This window comes from Cydia fagiglandana, chromosome 24 (assembly GCF_963556715.1).
Source record: "Cydia fagiglandana chromosome 24, ilCydFagi1.1, whole genome shotgun sequence".
NCBI lineage: Eukaryota > Metazoa > Arthropoda > Insecta > Lepidoptera > Tortricidae > Cydia > Cydia fagiglandana.
In genome coordinates, this window is record NC_085955.1 from 3383532 (window position 1) to 3398092 (window position 14561).

Consider the following 14561-nt stretch of genomic DNA (forward strand, 5'->3'; position numbering starts at 1 on the left):
TCTCACGAACCGTGATAGCTAGACAGTTGAAATTTTCACAGTTATAAAAACGAAGTTGAAGTTATAAAAACATAATGGCGTTTTCTCATTCTTTCGCACCATTATATTCTCATTTCAGCACCCTAAGACGTTCATGAAACATGCATCGAGGATATAAACGCCTCATCCACACGATCCGACTCCGCGCCAATTCGCCGCGATCAATTATTCACGGTTACGGATACCGTTTCGGCAAACGGGGGATAGTGTGGATGCGGCTTTAGGTGTTTTATTCTATTGATTTTGTAGTCTTTCTAAAGGCTTCTACAGACGGTGTTACAATTACAATTTGCATGCGATTTTAGATCTTAGAGCCTATAATAACTGGAGTCGCCTTTTAGACCTTATCCCTCTGCTGAAAAAATTGCTCAGTAATTTATTATGCAAACTTTTGTATGGACTGACATGGCTATTTATACGTTACGTTAAGGGCGCACCAGAGAGTGGACCAGCTACACTCTAATAACACGAGTTAAAAATTGCCTACTCCAGAGCACACAGTCGCTGTGGCCGAAATCGGTCAGGAGAGCATCATCATCATCACAAATCATGTAGACTTAGCAATACATTTGACGTCCCCTCCCCCGCAAAAATCGGCAGACTGTTTCGTACAGAAAATGACAGCCATGACGTATTCAGTTATTAAAATGTTCTAAGTTTTAGATATACCAACAAAAGTCTGCAACGGGTTTGATAGTATACGCAGTGCAAGTGTTATTAATACATCATAATTTCATAGAAGTGTGACGTTTAAAATAACACTGCGTACATGTGCTATCAAAATCGTTGCAGACTTGTCTTGGTCTAACTCTAGCTAAGCGACGATATATCACACGGATATTTTCCAATAATCGCAGAAATTTACAATGAATAAATTATACCAAAATACTAAGTATTTCATCAATAATTGATAATGAAAACCGGTCTGGCCTAGTGGGTAGTGACCCTGCCTATGAAGCCGATGGTCCCGGGTTCGAATCCTGCGGGCGCAGCACGGTTCCATTTTTATCGACTATCACTATGCGCGTCCCTTTCGCACTTACGTACTTGTTAGAACGTGACAGGTATTGTGACAAGGGATAAAAACGCCACCGTGCTACGCCGCCTGGTAAGGGCATTTATTTGTATGATGATACAGATATTTGTTCCTGAGTCATGGTTGTTTTCTATGTATTTAAGTATTTATATATTACATATATCGTTGTCTGGGTACCCACAACACAAGCCTTCTTGAGCTTACCGTGGGGCTTAGTCAATTTGTGTAAAAATGTCCTATAATATTTATTTATTTATTATTTAATTGTACACCCAGGCACACAGCCGCCAGACGGGCGCCACTGTCGCACACAAATATTGTCTTAATTCGTCAACTTTCCGCCGCCATAACTTTCAAATGTCAATGTCAAATCGTACGGATACGCGGGAAAGTGGGACAGACAAACTATTACTTTATGGTTATATGACTAGATTGCTAGTAGGAATTCCTATTCGTGAGTCATACCATAGAGTATAGACAATGGAATATAAGTTAGGGCCTTAGAGGATATTGTTATGTCTGGTTACTTATATGTAGGTAGATGCATAATCATGCGATGGCCAGTTGGAATAAATCGGTCAACCGAACGGGCGTTTCCTTTAGACACCAATCCCAAATTTAACATTGGCGACGAGGATGGGATTGGTGTCTAAAGGAAACGCCCGTTCGGTAACCAACGGATAACCAAATATAACCAACGGAGCAGCCATTAACCTTTTGAACGCCAAACGGCGCATCCATTTACCGTGCCGCGGACGCCACGGGGTAAAATCTAGTTTTGTGAATAAATAATGCCAACCTAAAAGTGGGGTATTTTTCAGTAGATTTTCATCAAAAAACGATCGACGTCAAATGCCATCTATGGCGTCGTTGTCACGATTTTGCGTTGACTTAAATTGCCGTCTGTGGCGTTCAAAAGGTTAACAGGCGTTCCCCCTCTGTGACAAATAGGCGACCAATGGTCATACGCATTGTATGGACTGACATTTATCTGAATTCTGACATGGCTATTTTTACGTTACGTGTACATTTGACGTGCCCCTCCCCCGCAAAAATCGGCAGACTGTTTTGTACAGAAAATTACAGACAAGGCGTCTCCGTTTGGTTATATCCTCTAAGGTTAGGGCACTTATGTACATAAATCCTCATCAACACCGGTTCAGTTATAACTCGTTGTTGTTGACGTTTTGATTAAATTGTCAATTCCGTTTGTTAGGCTTAAACCACAGAATAAATAATAGTACTAAGTACAGAAGACTCACTCTCTAACAAAACGCGTCCGTTACAATCAGGGGGCCGATTTTTGAATTTCGATCGCTCGATTTCGTCACTCGAAAATCGGTGGAAAACGGCGAAATGCTAATTTTTGAAATACGAGCGATCGAAGTTTGGAATCTAGTGGTATTGACCACTCGATTTCAATTCTATTAGTAGAATTTAAACGCCTAGTAGTGGAGATATTATTAAACGAAATACACGAAATCGAATGGTCGAATTTCAAAAATCGGCCCCCAGCACAGATATGGCCGCTAGGTGGCGACAGCGCCACGCGCGGCTTATGGCTAGCCACCAAAATTGGGGCCGAACGGATGTACCTAGCACCCTGTTAGCTACCTGTAGCAAAGCGACGAAATCGCGGAGTGAGACACGCCTGCTTAAACATATTTTTTAAAGTACCCGTTTATCTATACCTACAGCTATAGTCTGTAATTCTGTATCTTTAGGTAAAAGTAAACAAAATCTACCCTCAAATGGCTTCTTAAGCCAGGTGAGGCCAGGTCGTGTATGGAGTATTGCAGCCACCTGTGGGATGGCTCAGCTAAATACCAACTCGCCGCTTTGGACTCAGTGGAGCGCAGAGCCAGGAGGATGATTGGCGACAAGAAGCTAACGGCTAAGCTTCAGTCTTTGGCCCATCGGCGGAAAGTCGCCAGCCTGTCGGTATTCTACAGGTTGCACTTCGGGGAGTGTGCCCAAGAGCTACACGAGCTCATTCCACCGTCCCCATTCTACCATCGGACTTTTAGACGCACGGCCGGTTTCCATCCTTACTTGGTAGATATTCCACCAATTCGCACGAAGCGCTTTGCTTCTACTTTCCTTATGCGCACTGCCAAGGAATGGAATTCCTTGCCGGCGTCTATATTTCCGTGTTCTTATAACCCGGCAACCTTCAAATCAAGAGTGAACAGGCACCTTCTGGGCGAGCTCGCTCCATCGTAGGCCACGTCTACGCCTCGGCTAGTCTGTGGCCATGAGTAAGCCCATTCATAATAAAAAAAAAAAAAAAGGTCGTTCAGAGATCCAGGTGGTTTGGATTTTGGTTGGTTAACCAATAAATGTTATAACTACCCGAAAATTTACAATTTATTTTGTTTGAATACCTAAAGATACCAAGTATAGTGTGACGACGTGACGAGGGTACTTAAATTAATTGGGACTCTTAGTGTAGGAAAAAATATTGAGACCCCAAATATGACAGCTGAATTAGATGTTTGGGTATATTATCTTGAAATTACATCGCAGTAGGTATTTACATACAACTTAGCGCATAAAACACAGTCTGTAATTTTTCGTGCTAAAAATAAATGCATTTAACAAAATTAAATCAAAATTAAGCATTAATTTACTGTAGCACACTCCTCGAAATGCTCAAAAAACTTCAAAAACATGGAGTTAATAAATTAAAATCTGAAGTACTTTTTAAATGTAAAGGGCGTTTTTAAACTCTCAAATTTTCCACTCGTTTACCCACGCACGTGTGAACCCGGCTTTAAAAGAAGTCCACAATATTCCCGCGGCGCCGGGGCTGCGTTAAAAATTAATATTTAATTATCCGTTCGCGTGCTGAATGTGATACGCGTACTGTACGGATACTTGTGGAGGAACGAGTATTTGGTATAAATACTTGGTAAATACTAGGTGCCAGTAGTAGAGGTGTATGTAAACTTCATTCTTACTGGTTATTGTATTTAAAAATTTCAATTTCAATTTATTTAATTTCAATTTCAATTTATTTATTTTGCGTGAACATACACAGTTGTCATGGTTACATGTCATTGGGGTATTATAGGTACATATTGTAGCTATTGTGTACATGCATGTATGGTCTACCACAATATGGCATGCAAAATCTTAGACTAATCATGACAACCCCTAGGATACCTAATTTGAATGATGAGTAGCATGGTATAATAATATACTCCGCCTGGTACTCTCTTCCCGTCTTTTCGTGGTCACGTGACTGACACAAGCCTACGTCATCATGCGACAGCGCTATATGATAATATGCGATAGCGCAATATATAGCGGCCATGTTATTGTGACGTAAGCTTGTGTCACTCTGGGAAGAGAAGACCATGTTTTATTAGACCATGATGAGTAGGTTACCGAGAAACGTTAATGAAACCGGAAAAAATACTGTTTAATTTCAAAACCTTCGTAATTATTGTATTAAAATTTTTAAATTCATAAACGAAAAAATAACGAAATAAGCATTTTAAGCATATCGTTTTAAAATGAGAGCGTAACTTCAATTGTATGGGAGCGGTTTTTGGACCGCGGACTCAAGTAAATAAACTATAAAAAAAATAGATTTTTTTTTTGTATAAAAATACTCCAAGTATCTATACACCTCTCCGCTCTACCTTTCCTAGTATCAATTTCACTCACCAACTGGAATATTAAGCCTTATTCAATTATATTAATAAGTCTGAAATTCTTTTGTCTCAGCAAATATCAAATTGGACGAAATTTCGAAGAAGCTATTACAAAGGAATTAGCGATTCATCAATCGATCGGTATCTACTTCCGTGTTTCGTTATTTGAGTAGGTATTCATGGCGAAACAGAAAAAAATAATATCGAAGGTAACGACATGTAATTTGACATCCATGATAGGCCATTTGTTAAGTTGTTTACTTTCTGTATTTAAACGTAATAAAATATATACCTACTGCTCAAAAGAAAATAGTTGCGCATTTTGTCACTAAATATTCGAAATAGCCTGTGAATTACTTCCTTCTTCTTCTTCCTGGCGTTATCCCGGCATTTTGCCACGGCTTATGGGAGCCTGGGGTCCGCTTGACAACTAATCCCATGATTTGACGTAGGCACTAGTTTTTACGAAAGCGACTGTCATCTGACCTTCCAACCCAGAGGGGAAACTAGGCCTTATTGGGATTAGTCCGGTTTCCTCACGATGTTTTCCTTCACCGAAAAGCGACTGGCAAATATCAAATGATATTTCGTACATAAGTTCCGAAAAACTCATTGGTACGAGCCGTGGTTTGAACCCGCGACCTCCGGATTGAAAGTCGCACGCTCTTACCGCTAGGCCACCAGCGCTTGTGAATTACTTCCTTGTCCTATGCATTAATACACATTGAAACATAAACAAACATACTTCACTGTTGCTTTGCAAAATGGTGGTTTAACAGCTATTTTAACAGATTAAGGATGACTAGTGTTAGACAGGCCCGGGACCGGGCCGGAGCTTCCGGTGCTTCGTTGTCTATGGAAAGCACCACGTGATCACCGGTCAGCTTTATAGACAATGACATGTCGGACGCCCCGGCCCGGGCACGGCCCGGTCTAGCGTGAATCATTTCTTATACCTGTCCAAATGTCAATAACACGTACATGTGATTAATTTATACCTACATGCAATGGAGTTGGCCGGTCGAAGTATTAAGCAGATGGCGCCATCATAACTTGCCCCGTCAATCCCTAGAATTGTGTCAAATTTTTGTTTTTTTTAATGCTTTGAATGCCAGCTCTTTCAGCCAAATCTCATAGAAAAAGGGGCAAGCTATGATGGCGCCATCTATGCAAACCTTTGACAGTTGCCAACCCCATTTTCAGATCGAATGGCGCGCCGGTGTGCGAGAATGATATCGCCATACGCGTGCATATCGCTCACAAATTTTAACGGCGTGCATATTCGCATTATTAGCCAACTATACTGTCCTTACTGAAATTGAAGACTTGTAAACTTATTATTCAAGAGATCTTAGTCCAATAAAACTCCTTTAGCTAAACTTTTTAAGTCCCCTAAAGTTCTGAGTACAGTCATTAGTCATTTCAACCCAAATGATTGCAAAAGTTTAAAATAGTCCCAGGGGTGACAAAGCCCCACGAAAAAGTTTTTTTAGACTGCGGGTCTGGGTCTGCTTACAACGCCACCGGTCAAATGGTCAAGGAGACTTACCTAAAACCAGGGGTGCGAAACTATTCCTTTCGGGCACTTTCGGCTCCTTTCGGCTCAGCATTGCTCCGAGCAATTATTAGGGTTGGCACGACTTGGATGTCCCTTTGCGTCCACAACCACAGATAAAATAATGACTTGAATTTTGACACACATAAGTAGGCGAAAGAGATAGTACCATACATAAGAAAGGGCCAGCTTAATTCGCCCCTGAATCGCTGTCCGACTTCAGTTTTGTATGAAGTTTTTTTCTGTACGGTAGTACTATTACTTATTCTGTGCTAAAACTCTTCCTCCCCTCCCCAAGACTTCTAAAGAAGCATGATCCATTACATACATACATACATCACTGGCCCAGTGACCCAAAGAGGATCTTAGCCTCTGACACAAGAGAGCGCCATTCTGCCCTATTCTGCGCCACTTCACGCCAGTTGGGTATTCCGAGGGCGGACAGGTCTTTTTGGGCTTCGTCACTCCAGGGGTATCTGGGACGCCCAGACGGACGTTTTCCGCCTGGGTGCCCCACATACGCTCTTCTCACAGCACGATCCTCCCCCATCCTCTCCAGGTGACCAAGCCAGCGGAGTATGATCCATTACTTTTTCTAAACTTCTTCTACCATTCCAGAGACCTAAGCCGCAATGAGCTGACGGCGATCAGCCGGCGAACCTTCCGCGGCCTCTCAGCCCTAAAAAGTCTACATCTGGATGGAAACCAGCTCAAATGCATCGACGAAAAGGCGCTGGAGAACTTGAAAAGCCTCGAAGTACTGTAAGTTGAAGTTTTTCTTACTATTTCATAGGAATTATTTCATACGAGCTTAAAGCCATCAGTGTCTTCCATGGTCTCTCAGTCCTTGAGTCTACATCTGGATAGAAACCAGCTGAAATGCATCGACGAAAAGGCGCTAGAGTCACACCAAACAAAGTCTGCAGCGGATTTGATAGCCCACGCAGTGTAAGTGTTATGTATACGTCATAATTTCATAGAAGTTTGACGTTTAAAATGACACTTGCACTGCGTGGGCTATCAAAATCGCTGCAGACTATTTACGGTCTGACTATAAAAACTTGAAGAGCCTCGAAGTACTGAAGTTGCAGTTTTTCTTACTTTTATACATCTTAATATCTGTAAACGTACCGTTCACCAAGAAATATCAACTTCTGTGATACGTGTGTTCTGGCAGCTTGAGCGCGGCGGAACCTCAGCGCTTCTTTTTTGTTAAAAAAAACTCTTTATTGAAAGATTATGGCAAAATGTCTTTGAATCTGCGTTTTGTTACGCTTCAAATAAGTTTTGTTAACGTGTGTAATAATATAAACTGTAAATGAAAATGTTGCGTGTTGTATTGCTATTGCGATCGCATTATAATAGCCAAAAAATACTACCTATTAAATAAGCATCAAGTTTAATACAAAGTTAATAGGGAGTATTACTGCAATGTTCTGCCGCCAGCTTAGAGGATAGTTGGTTACAACGGAGACGCCATGTCTAAAATTTTCGGTACAAAATAGTCTGCCGTTTTTTGCGGGGGAGGGGTACATCAAGTGTATAGGTACGTCATGTCAGATAAACGTCAGTCCATACATATGGTTGACATGTGGTTGACCATTGGCCGCCTATTTTCGACAGAGGGGAACGCCTGTTAATGGCGGCTCCAGAGGCCGCCAGAGTGCAGCACTAGCTCCTCTAGTAAACCATAGAGTAACTTATACATACTGACATACTGTGCCTTAAACTGTTTTTGACAAGTTACCACAGACAATAAAATATGACATTGATGCATCAAGGCGGTTTGTTAACAAGGGCCTATCGGGAAACGCGAAACTTGACATTTAGTTATCTGCCTTTTTATCGCTTGAATATGCAAGAGTGATAGAGAGGTGAGATAACGAAATTTCGATTTTCTTGTTTCGCGGTAGACCCCCAGATTGTGACGGAAAGTGTTAGTGGCGCCTCCTACGCAGAGTTTCGCGTATTATTTCCTATTGGCTCTATTGTAATTGACTGTTGCTTAAGGGGCCCACTGATTAACAGTCCGCCGGACGGTATCGGCCTGTCAGTTGTTCGGAACTGTCAAAATATTGTTCTAACTGATAGGCCGAAACCGTCCGGCGGACTGTTAATCAGTGGGCCCCTTTAAGTAAGTCAAATGAAATAGCTTTCATTATTCTGTTTTTACAAATGATATTATGCAATTCAAAACAATAATCTTAATTTATTATCTCCCCTTTTATGTATATTTACGGCACCGGAACCATATTAAAGATAATCTAAATCTTAAATAGCCTCAGCATCCGTCTAAGGGAGATGAAAGCGAGATTCTCATCCTGACTCGCAGAAACGTGGCTAATGTCCGTAGCGTGACAGAGTGCTTGCAATTTTGCTGATCCTTCAAAGATAATATCAAAGGTCCGTCTTGGAATTAACATTTTTTTCTACTGCCGAATAAAAGCGGCCGAGATGTTTCTCTAAACACACAGTCTCCTGGCCGTAGTGGCAGGGAGATGGGATAGTGCATTAGTTAGGCACTGGACTTCCCAACATCGTAGTTTAGGTACTAACATACAACATACCTAGTAATTTAAGTCTATTTGTAAGTTTGTTACTAACAACTATGGATTGGATCGTCCGAAATAAATGTTTTTTTTTACAAGCTTTTATTTAGTTTCACCTGACCGTTGTCTGTCTGTCTGTCTGTCTGTGTGTAATCAAATCTTGCAAGTTAAATTTGATCCACTTCCCGGTTTCCGATTGAGCTGAAATTTTGCATACATACGTAAGTCGGGTGACAATGCAATATTATGGTGTCATCGAGCTGATCTATCTGATGATGGAGACCGGAGGCGGCCATAGGAACTCTGTGATGAAACAACGCAACCTAATTGTGTTAGGGGTTTTTAGAATTGTCGTAGTATTAGTTGTCTGTCGTAAGAAAAGTACAGTCAGCGATAAAAGCTTGTACCAAAAATGAAATTTTTGCCAAAAACTTATTTATAAGTGGGTACCTATTTTACGAGAAATATAGGCTCATTTCGCGTTGCAACAAATTTCATGCGTGTATACGTGTTTAGGTCAAGCTAAGTACTCTAAGTAGGTGCAACGTATTCAATCGATCAATCAAATGTACCTAACGAAAATCGCATGCGATTACTGGTGAGTCTAGGATAAAGTTAACTTCATGAATTTCATGATCTTAATAAACTAAAAGGCACATGCTAAAAGGTCAGTAATTTGTGTCAATGCATAACCACTTAATGCGTCCAAACAATTTACCTAACCGGCCTAAGTGAGTACCTAGACTAAGTAACTAGACTAAATAAAATGACATAGGTAGAGTTAGACCAAGATAACTCTGCAACGATTTTGACAGCACAGGCTGTGCAAGTGTTATTTATACGTCATAATTTCATAGAAGTTTTACGTAGGCTGTTCCATAAGTCTTGCAATGGAAGGAATCTAACAAGCTTTGACATGTATGACTGAGCGTATGGTTATCTGCCACTAATTACAAGTTCTTACATGATGTGTTTGCTGAGCCTGCCAGCAGTGATAGTTGGTAAATAGATCGAAACAATTGTGAAAAGGGTAACCGCGAGTACAGAGTGATTTTCTATTATAATTTCAAACGTGGATTATCTTACCCACGAGGAAATGTTCGGTGCCTTTGGTAAAGAGTGCCCTTCCCTTTCTACCGTATTCAGGTGGTACAAGGAATTTCAAAGAGGCAACTATAATTTAGACGACGACGAAAGACCGGGCCGACCCTTTACAAGCAGGACCCAAGAAAACATAGACGATGTTAGAAAACTGATAACTATTAATAGGCGAATTACGTGCAGGCAGATTGAGGACATGCTCCACATTAGTGCATCAACACTTAATTCAATTTTACACGAAGACCTAAAAGTTAAAAAGTTATGTTATTCTCTCTGGGTCCCTCATCTGGACAGTTAGCACTTCCACCATCATAACGCTCCTGCTCATCGTGCGATCAGAACTCGGGAGTTTTTGGAGCAATCGGGGCTTACTGTGCTGTACCATCTGTCTTATAGCCCCGACCTTGCACCGTGCGATTTTGGTCTCTTCCCACTGATCAAGAGCCAATTAAAAGGACGACCGTTGCAACTGATGACGAGCTATTGAGTGCATGGGATAAAGCCTGCGCCACTGTCACAAACGAGCGGTGGAAGATCATGTTTGACACATGGTTGGAAAGCATGCATAAGTGTATTAACAGTGATGGTTTTTATTTTGAAAAAGCTTAATAAGAAGTTACACTTTTGCAAGACTTATGGAACAACCTACGTACGTTTAAAATAACACTTGCATAGTCTGGACTATCAAAATCGCTGCAGACTTATTTTGGTTCAACTCTACCCAATTTCAGAAATCACAAACCTAGTTAGCTTATTTTATTAATCAATTGTTTTATTTTAATTTCCAGAACGCTAAACAACAACAACTTGACGTATCTCTCGCTGGAGCCGGCGGCAGTCGCGCGACTACACACGCTGCGACTGACCGACAATCCAGTCGTGTGCGATTGTCGCGTCGCACGGTTGGCTAGCGCTGTCAAGAGTACGGGCATTTTGGGAGTTGGAGCAAGGTATGTTCATTGTTCACACTTCACATATTGTTTTAAAAGACGCAGTCGTACGACTACACACGCTGCGACTGACCGACAACCCGGTTGTATGCGATTGTCGCGCTGCACGATTGGCTACTTAGCGCTGTCAAGAGTACGGGTATTTTGGGGGTTGGAGCAAGGTACGTTTACATGTTGTAAGACAGCAGTCGCGCGACTACACACGCTGCGACTGACCGACAATCCAGTCGTGTGCGACTGTCGCGTCGCACGGTTAGGTAGCGCTGTCAAGAGTACGGGCATTTTGGGAGTTGGGGCAAGGTATGTTCAACATATTGTTTTAAAAGACGCAATGGTACGACTACACAATGCTGAGACTGACCGACAACCCGGTTATATGCGATTGTCGCGTCGCACGGCTGGCTAGCGCTGTCAAGAGTACGGGCATTTTGGGGGTTTTAGCAAGGTACTTTTACATGATAAGATAGACAGTAGTCGTACGTCTGAGCTGGAAGCACCTTTACAGTCCCACATAAAACACTCAAACACAGAATTCAATATTTTGGCACATAAATCTTGTTTAGTACATAGTCTAATAAAACATGGTCGTCACAATAACATGGCCGCTATATATAGGGCTATCGCATATTATTATATAGCGCTGTCGCATGACGACGTAGGCTTGTGTCAGTCAGGTGACGTAGAAAAGACGGGAAGAGAGTACCAGGCGGAGTATATTATTATACCGTGGTTTAGTTAGTACATATGTTGATGTAAATCTGATCTTTTCTTGCAGATGCCAAGCCCCCGCCACCTTGAGAGGAGCTCTTCTGACGGACCTGGAGGCACACGAGTTAATATGCAGTGGTAAGCTTGTATTATATTATGTGTAGAATAAATAAAAAATTTTTTAATACAGGATTTTTTTAACCTTTGGCCAAATATGGCGAGGTAAGTAATTAAGTATACAGGTCATAATGAGCAACTTTTACTAAGGGACTATCCTAGAAATCGAAAAAAAAATTGGTTTTCCATTGAAAAACATTGACCTCTGACTAGCCAAAATGTATGAAACAGCATTTTTATTTACTTTTTTGGGGATGGTCCCATACTTACTCAGTATTACCTATAAATTCACTTCGTTAAGTGTCTTGGGAAAACACCCTAACTACCGAGAAAATAATAAAGAGCTATAACTGCAGTTTTCTAATTTTCGAGATCTCCTTCATCCGTAGCAAAAGGTCAGTTCTCAAAGTGTTTACTAAATAAATGATTTCAATGCTGGAATGTTGAAACCATAGACTTAGGAATCCTCTAGACCGAGTTTAGAGCAATTATTTCATGCAACCGATTATGCCAAAAATGCGGGGGTGCGCGGGACGAGGTGAGCGAAGTCCCGTGCCGTGATTGGTCCGTTCAAAGACACGGACGTCACACAAAGACACTTTCGATTCGAACATGGAGTAAAATTACCGTATGCGTGACAGAGGGGGTAGCGCGACTAAGCTCAGCCAGGAGGATGTTTTGTCTGTGGTTGAAACTTAATCGTATGTTTCTTTTAACAGGACCGACAACTGCAATCCCCGGCGAATGCTCCGCGGAACCCCGCTGCCCCCCACCCTGCCGCTGCACACCCGAGGGTACAGTGGACTGCAGAGAGAAACTTCTGTCTGAACTGCCTTCTACCATCCCGCATAGGGCTACTGAGATGTAAGTACTGGTAGTTGTCCTTTAAGGCTACTTATGACAACAGTATTTGCAGGTGAATGGTTTGCCTAGTCTCGCAGCCCACATCCTTGTCGCTGCACACCCGAGGGTACAGTCGACTGCAGAGAGAAACTTCTGTCGGAGTTACCTTCTACCATCCCGCATAGGGCGACTGAGATGTAAGTACTGCTAGTTGCCCTTTAAGGCTGCTTTTGACAACAGTGTTTGCAAGTGAATGGTTTGTTGCCCAGTCTCGCTGCCCCCCACCCTGCCGCTGCACACCCGAGGGTACAGTCGACTGCAGAGAGAAACTTCTGTCTGAACTGCCTTCTACCATCCCGCATAGGGCTACTGAGATGTAAGTACTGGTAGTTGTCCTTTAAGGCTACTTATGACAACAGTATTTGCAGGTGAATGGTTTACCTAGTCTCGCAGCCCACATCCTTGTCGCTGCACACCCGAGGGTACAGTCGACTGCAGAGAGAAACTTCTGTCGGAGTTACCTTCTACCATCCCGCATAGGGCGACTGAGATGTAAGTACTGCTAGTTGCCCTTTAAGGCTACTTATGACAACAGTGTTTGCAAGTGAATGGTTTGCCCAGTCTCGCTGCCCCCCTCCTTGTCGCTGCATACCCGAGGGTACAGTCGACTGCAGAGAGAAACTTCTGTCTGAACTGCCTTCTACCATCCCGCATAGAGCTACTGAGATGTAAGTACTACTAGTTGCCCTTTAAGTCTACTTATGACAACAGTGTTTGCAAGTGAATGGTTTGTTGCCCAGTCTCGCTGCCCACATCTTTGTCGCTGCACACCCGAGGGTCCAGTTGACTGCAGAGAGAAACTTCTTTCGGAGTTACCTTCCACCATCCCACATAGGGCTACTGAGATGTAAGTACTGCTAGTTGCCCTTTAAGGCTACTTATGACAACAGTATTTGCAAGTGAATGGTTTGCCCAGTCTCGCTGCCCACATCCTTGTCGCTGCACACCCGAGGGTACAGTCGACTGCAGAGAGAAACTTCTGTCTGAACTGCCTTCTACCATCCCGCATAGAGCTACTGAGATGTAAGTACTGCTAGTTGCCCTTTAAGGCTGCTTTTGACAACAGTATTTGCAGTTGAATGGTTTGCCGAGTCTTGCTGTCTCCATCTTATCACTGCACACCTGAGGGTACAGTTGACTGCAGAGAGAAACTTCTGTCGGAGTTACCTTCCACCATCCCGCATAGGGCTACTGAGACGTAAGTACTGCTAGTTGCCCTTTAAGGCTGCTTTTGACAACAGTGTTTGCAGTTGAATGGTTTGCCCAGTCTCGCTGCCCACCTCCTTGTCGCTGCATACCTGAGGGTATACAGTCGACTGCAGAGAGAAACTTCTGTCGGAGCTACCTTCTACCATCCCGCATAGGGCTACTGAGACGTAAGTACTGCTAGTTGCCCTTTAAGGCTGCTTTTGACAACAGTGTTTGCAGTTGAATGGTTTGCCCAGTCTCGCTGCCCACCTCCTTGTCGCTGCATACCTGAGGGTATACAGTCGACTGCAGAGAGAAACTTCTGTCGGAGCTACCTTCCACCATCCCGCATAGGGCTACTGAGACGTAAGTACTAGTTGCCCTTTAAGGCTGCTTTTGACAACAGTGTTTGCAAGTAAATGGTTTGCCTAGTCTCGCTGCCCATATCCTTGTCGCTGCACACTCGAGGGTACAGTTGACTGCAGAGAGAAACTTCTGTCGGAGCTGCCTTCTACCATCCCGCATAGGGCTACTGAGACGTAAGTACTAGTTGCCCTTTAAGGCTGCTTTTGACAACAGTGTTTGCAAGTAAATGGTTTGCCTAGTCTCGCTGCCCACATCCTTGTCGCTGCATACCTGAGGGTACAGTCGACTGCAGAGAGAAACTTCTGTCTGAACTGCCTTCTACCATCCCGCATAGGGCTACTGAGATGTAAGTACTGATAGTTGCCCTATAAGTACTGATAGTTAACAGTG

General features: G+C 42.8%; 2 protein-coding genes across 2 annotated transcripts in view; both read left to right on the forward strand.

Moving 5' to 3' along the window:
- LOC134676594 (protein slit) overlaps positions 1 to 14561 on the forward strand; it is a 250471-nt gene that overhangs the window by 189290 nt on the left and 46620 nt on the right. The window contains exons 5-8 of the mRNA XM_063534987.1: positions 6908 to 7051; positions 10728 to 10889; positions 11665 to 11735; positions 12434 to 12578. Coding sequence (XP_063391057.1) covers positions 6908 to 7051; positions 10728 to 10889; positions 11665 to 11735; positions 12434 to 12578 — 522 coding nt within the window. The remainder of the gene's footprint in view (positions 1 to 6907; positions 7052 to 10727; positions 10890 to 11664; positions 11736 to 12433; positions 12579 to 14561) is intronic.
- LOC134676285 (uncharacterized) overlaps positions 1 to 14561 on the forward strand; it is a 181999-nt gene that overhangs the window by 115617 nt on the left and 51821 nt on the right. The window lies entirely within an intron of this gene.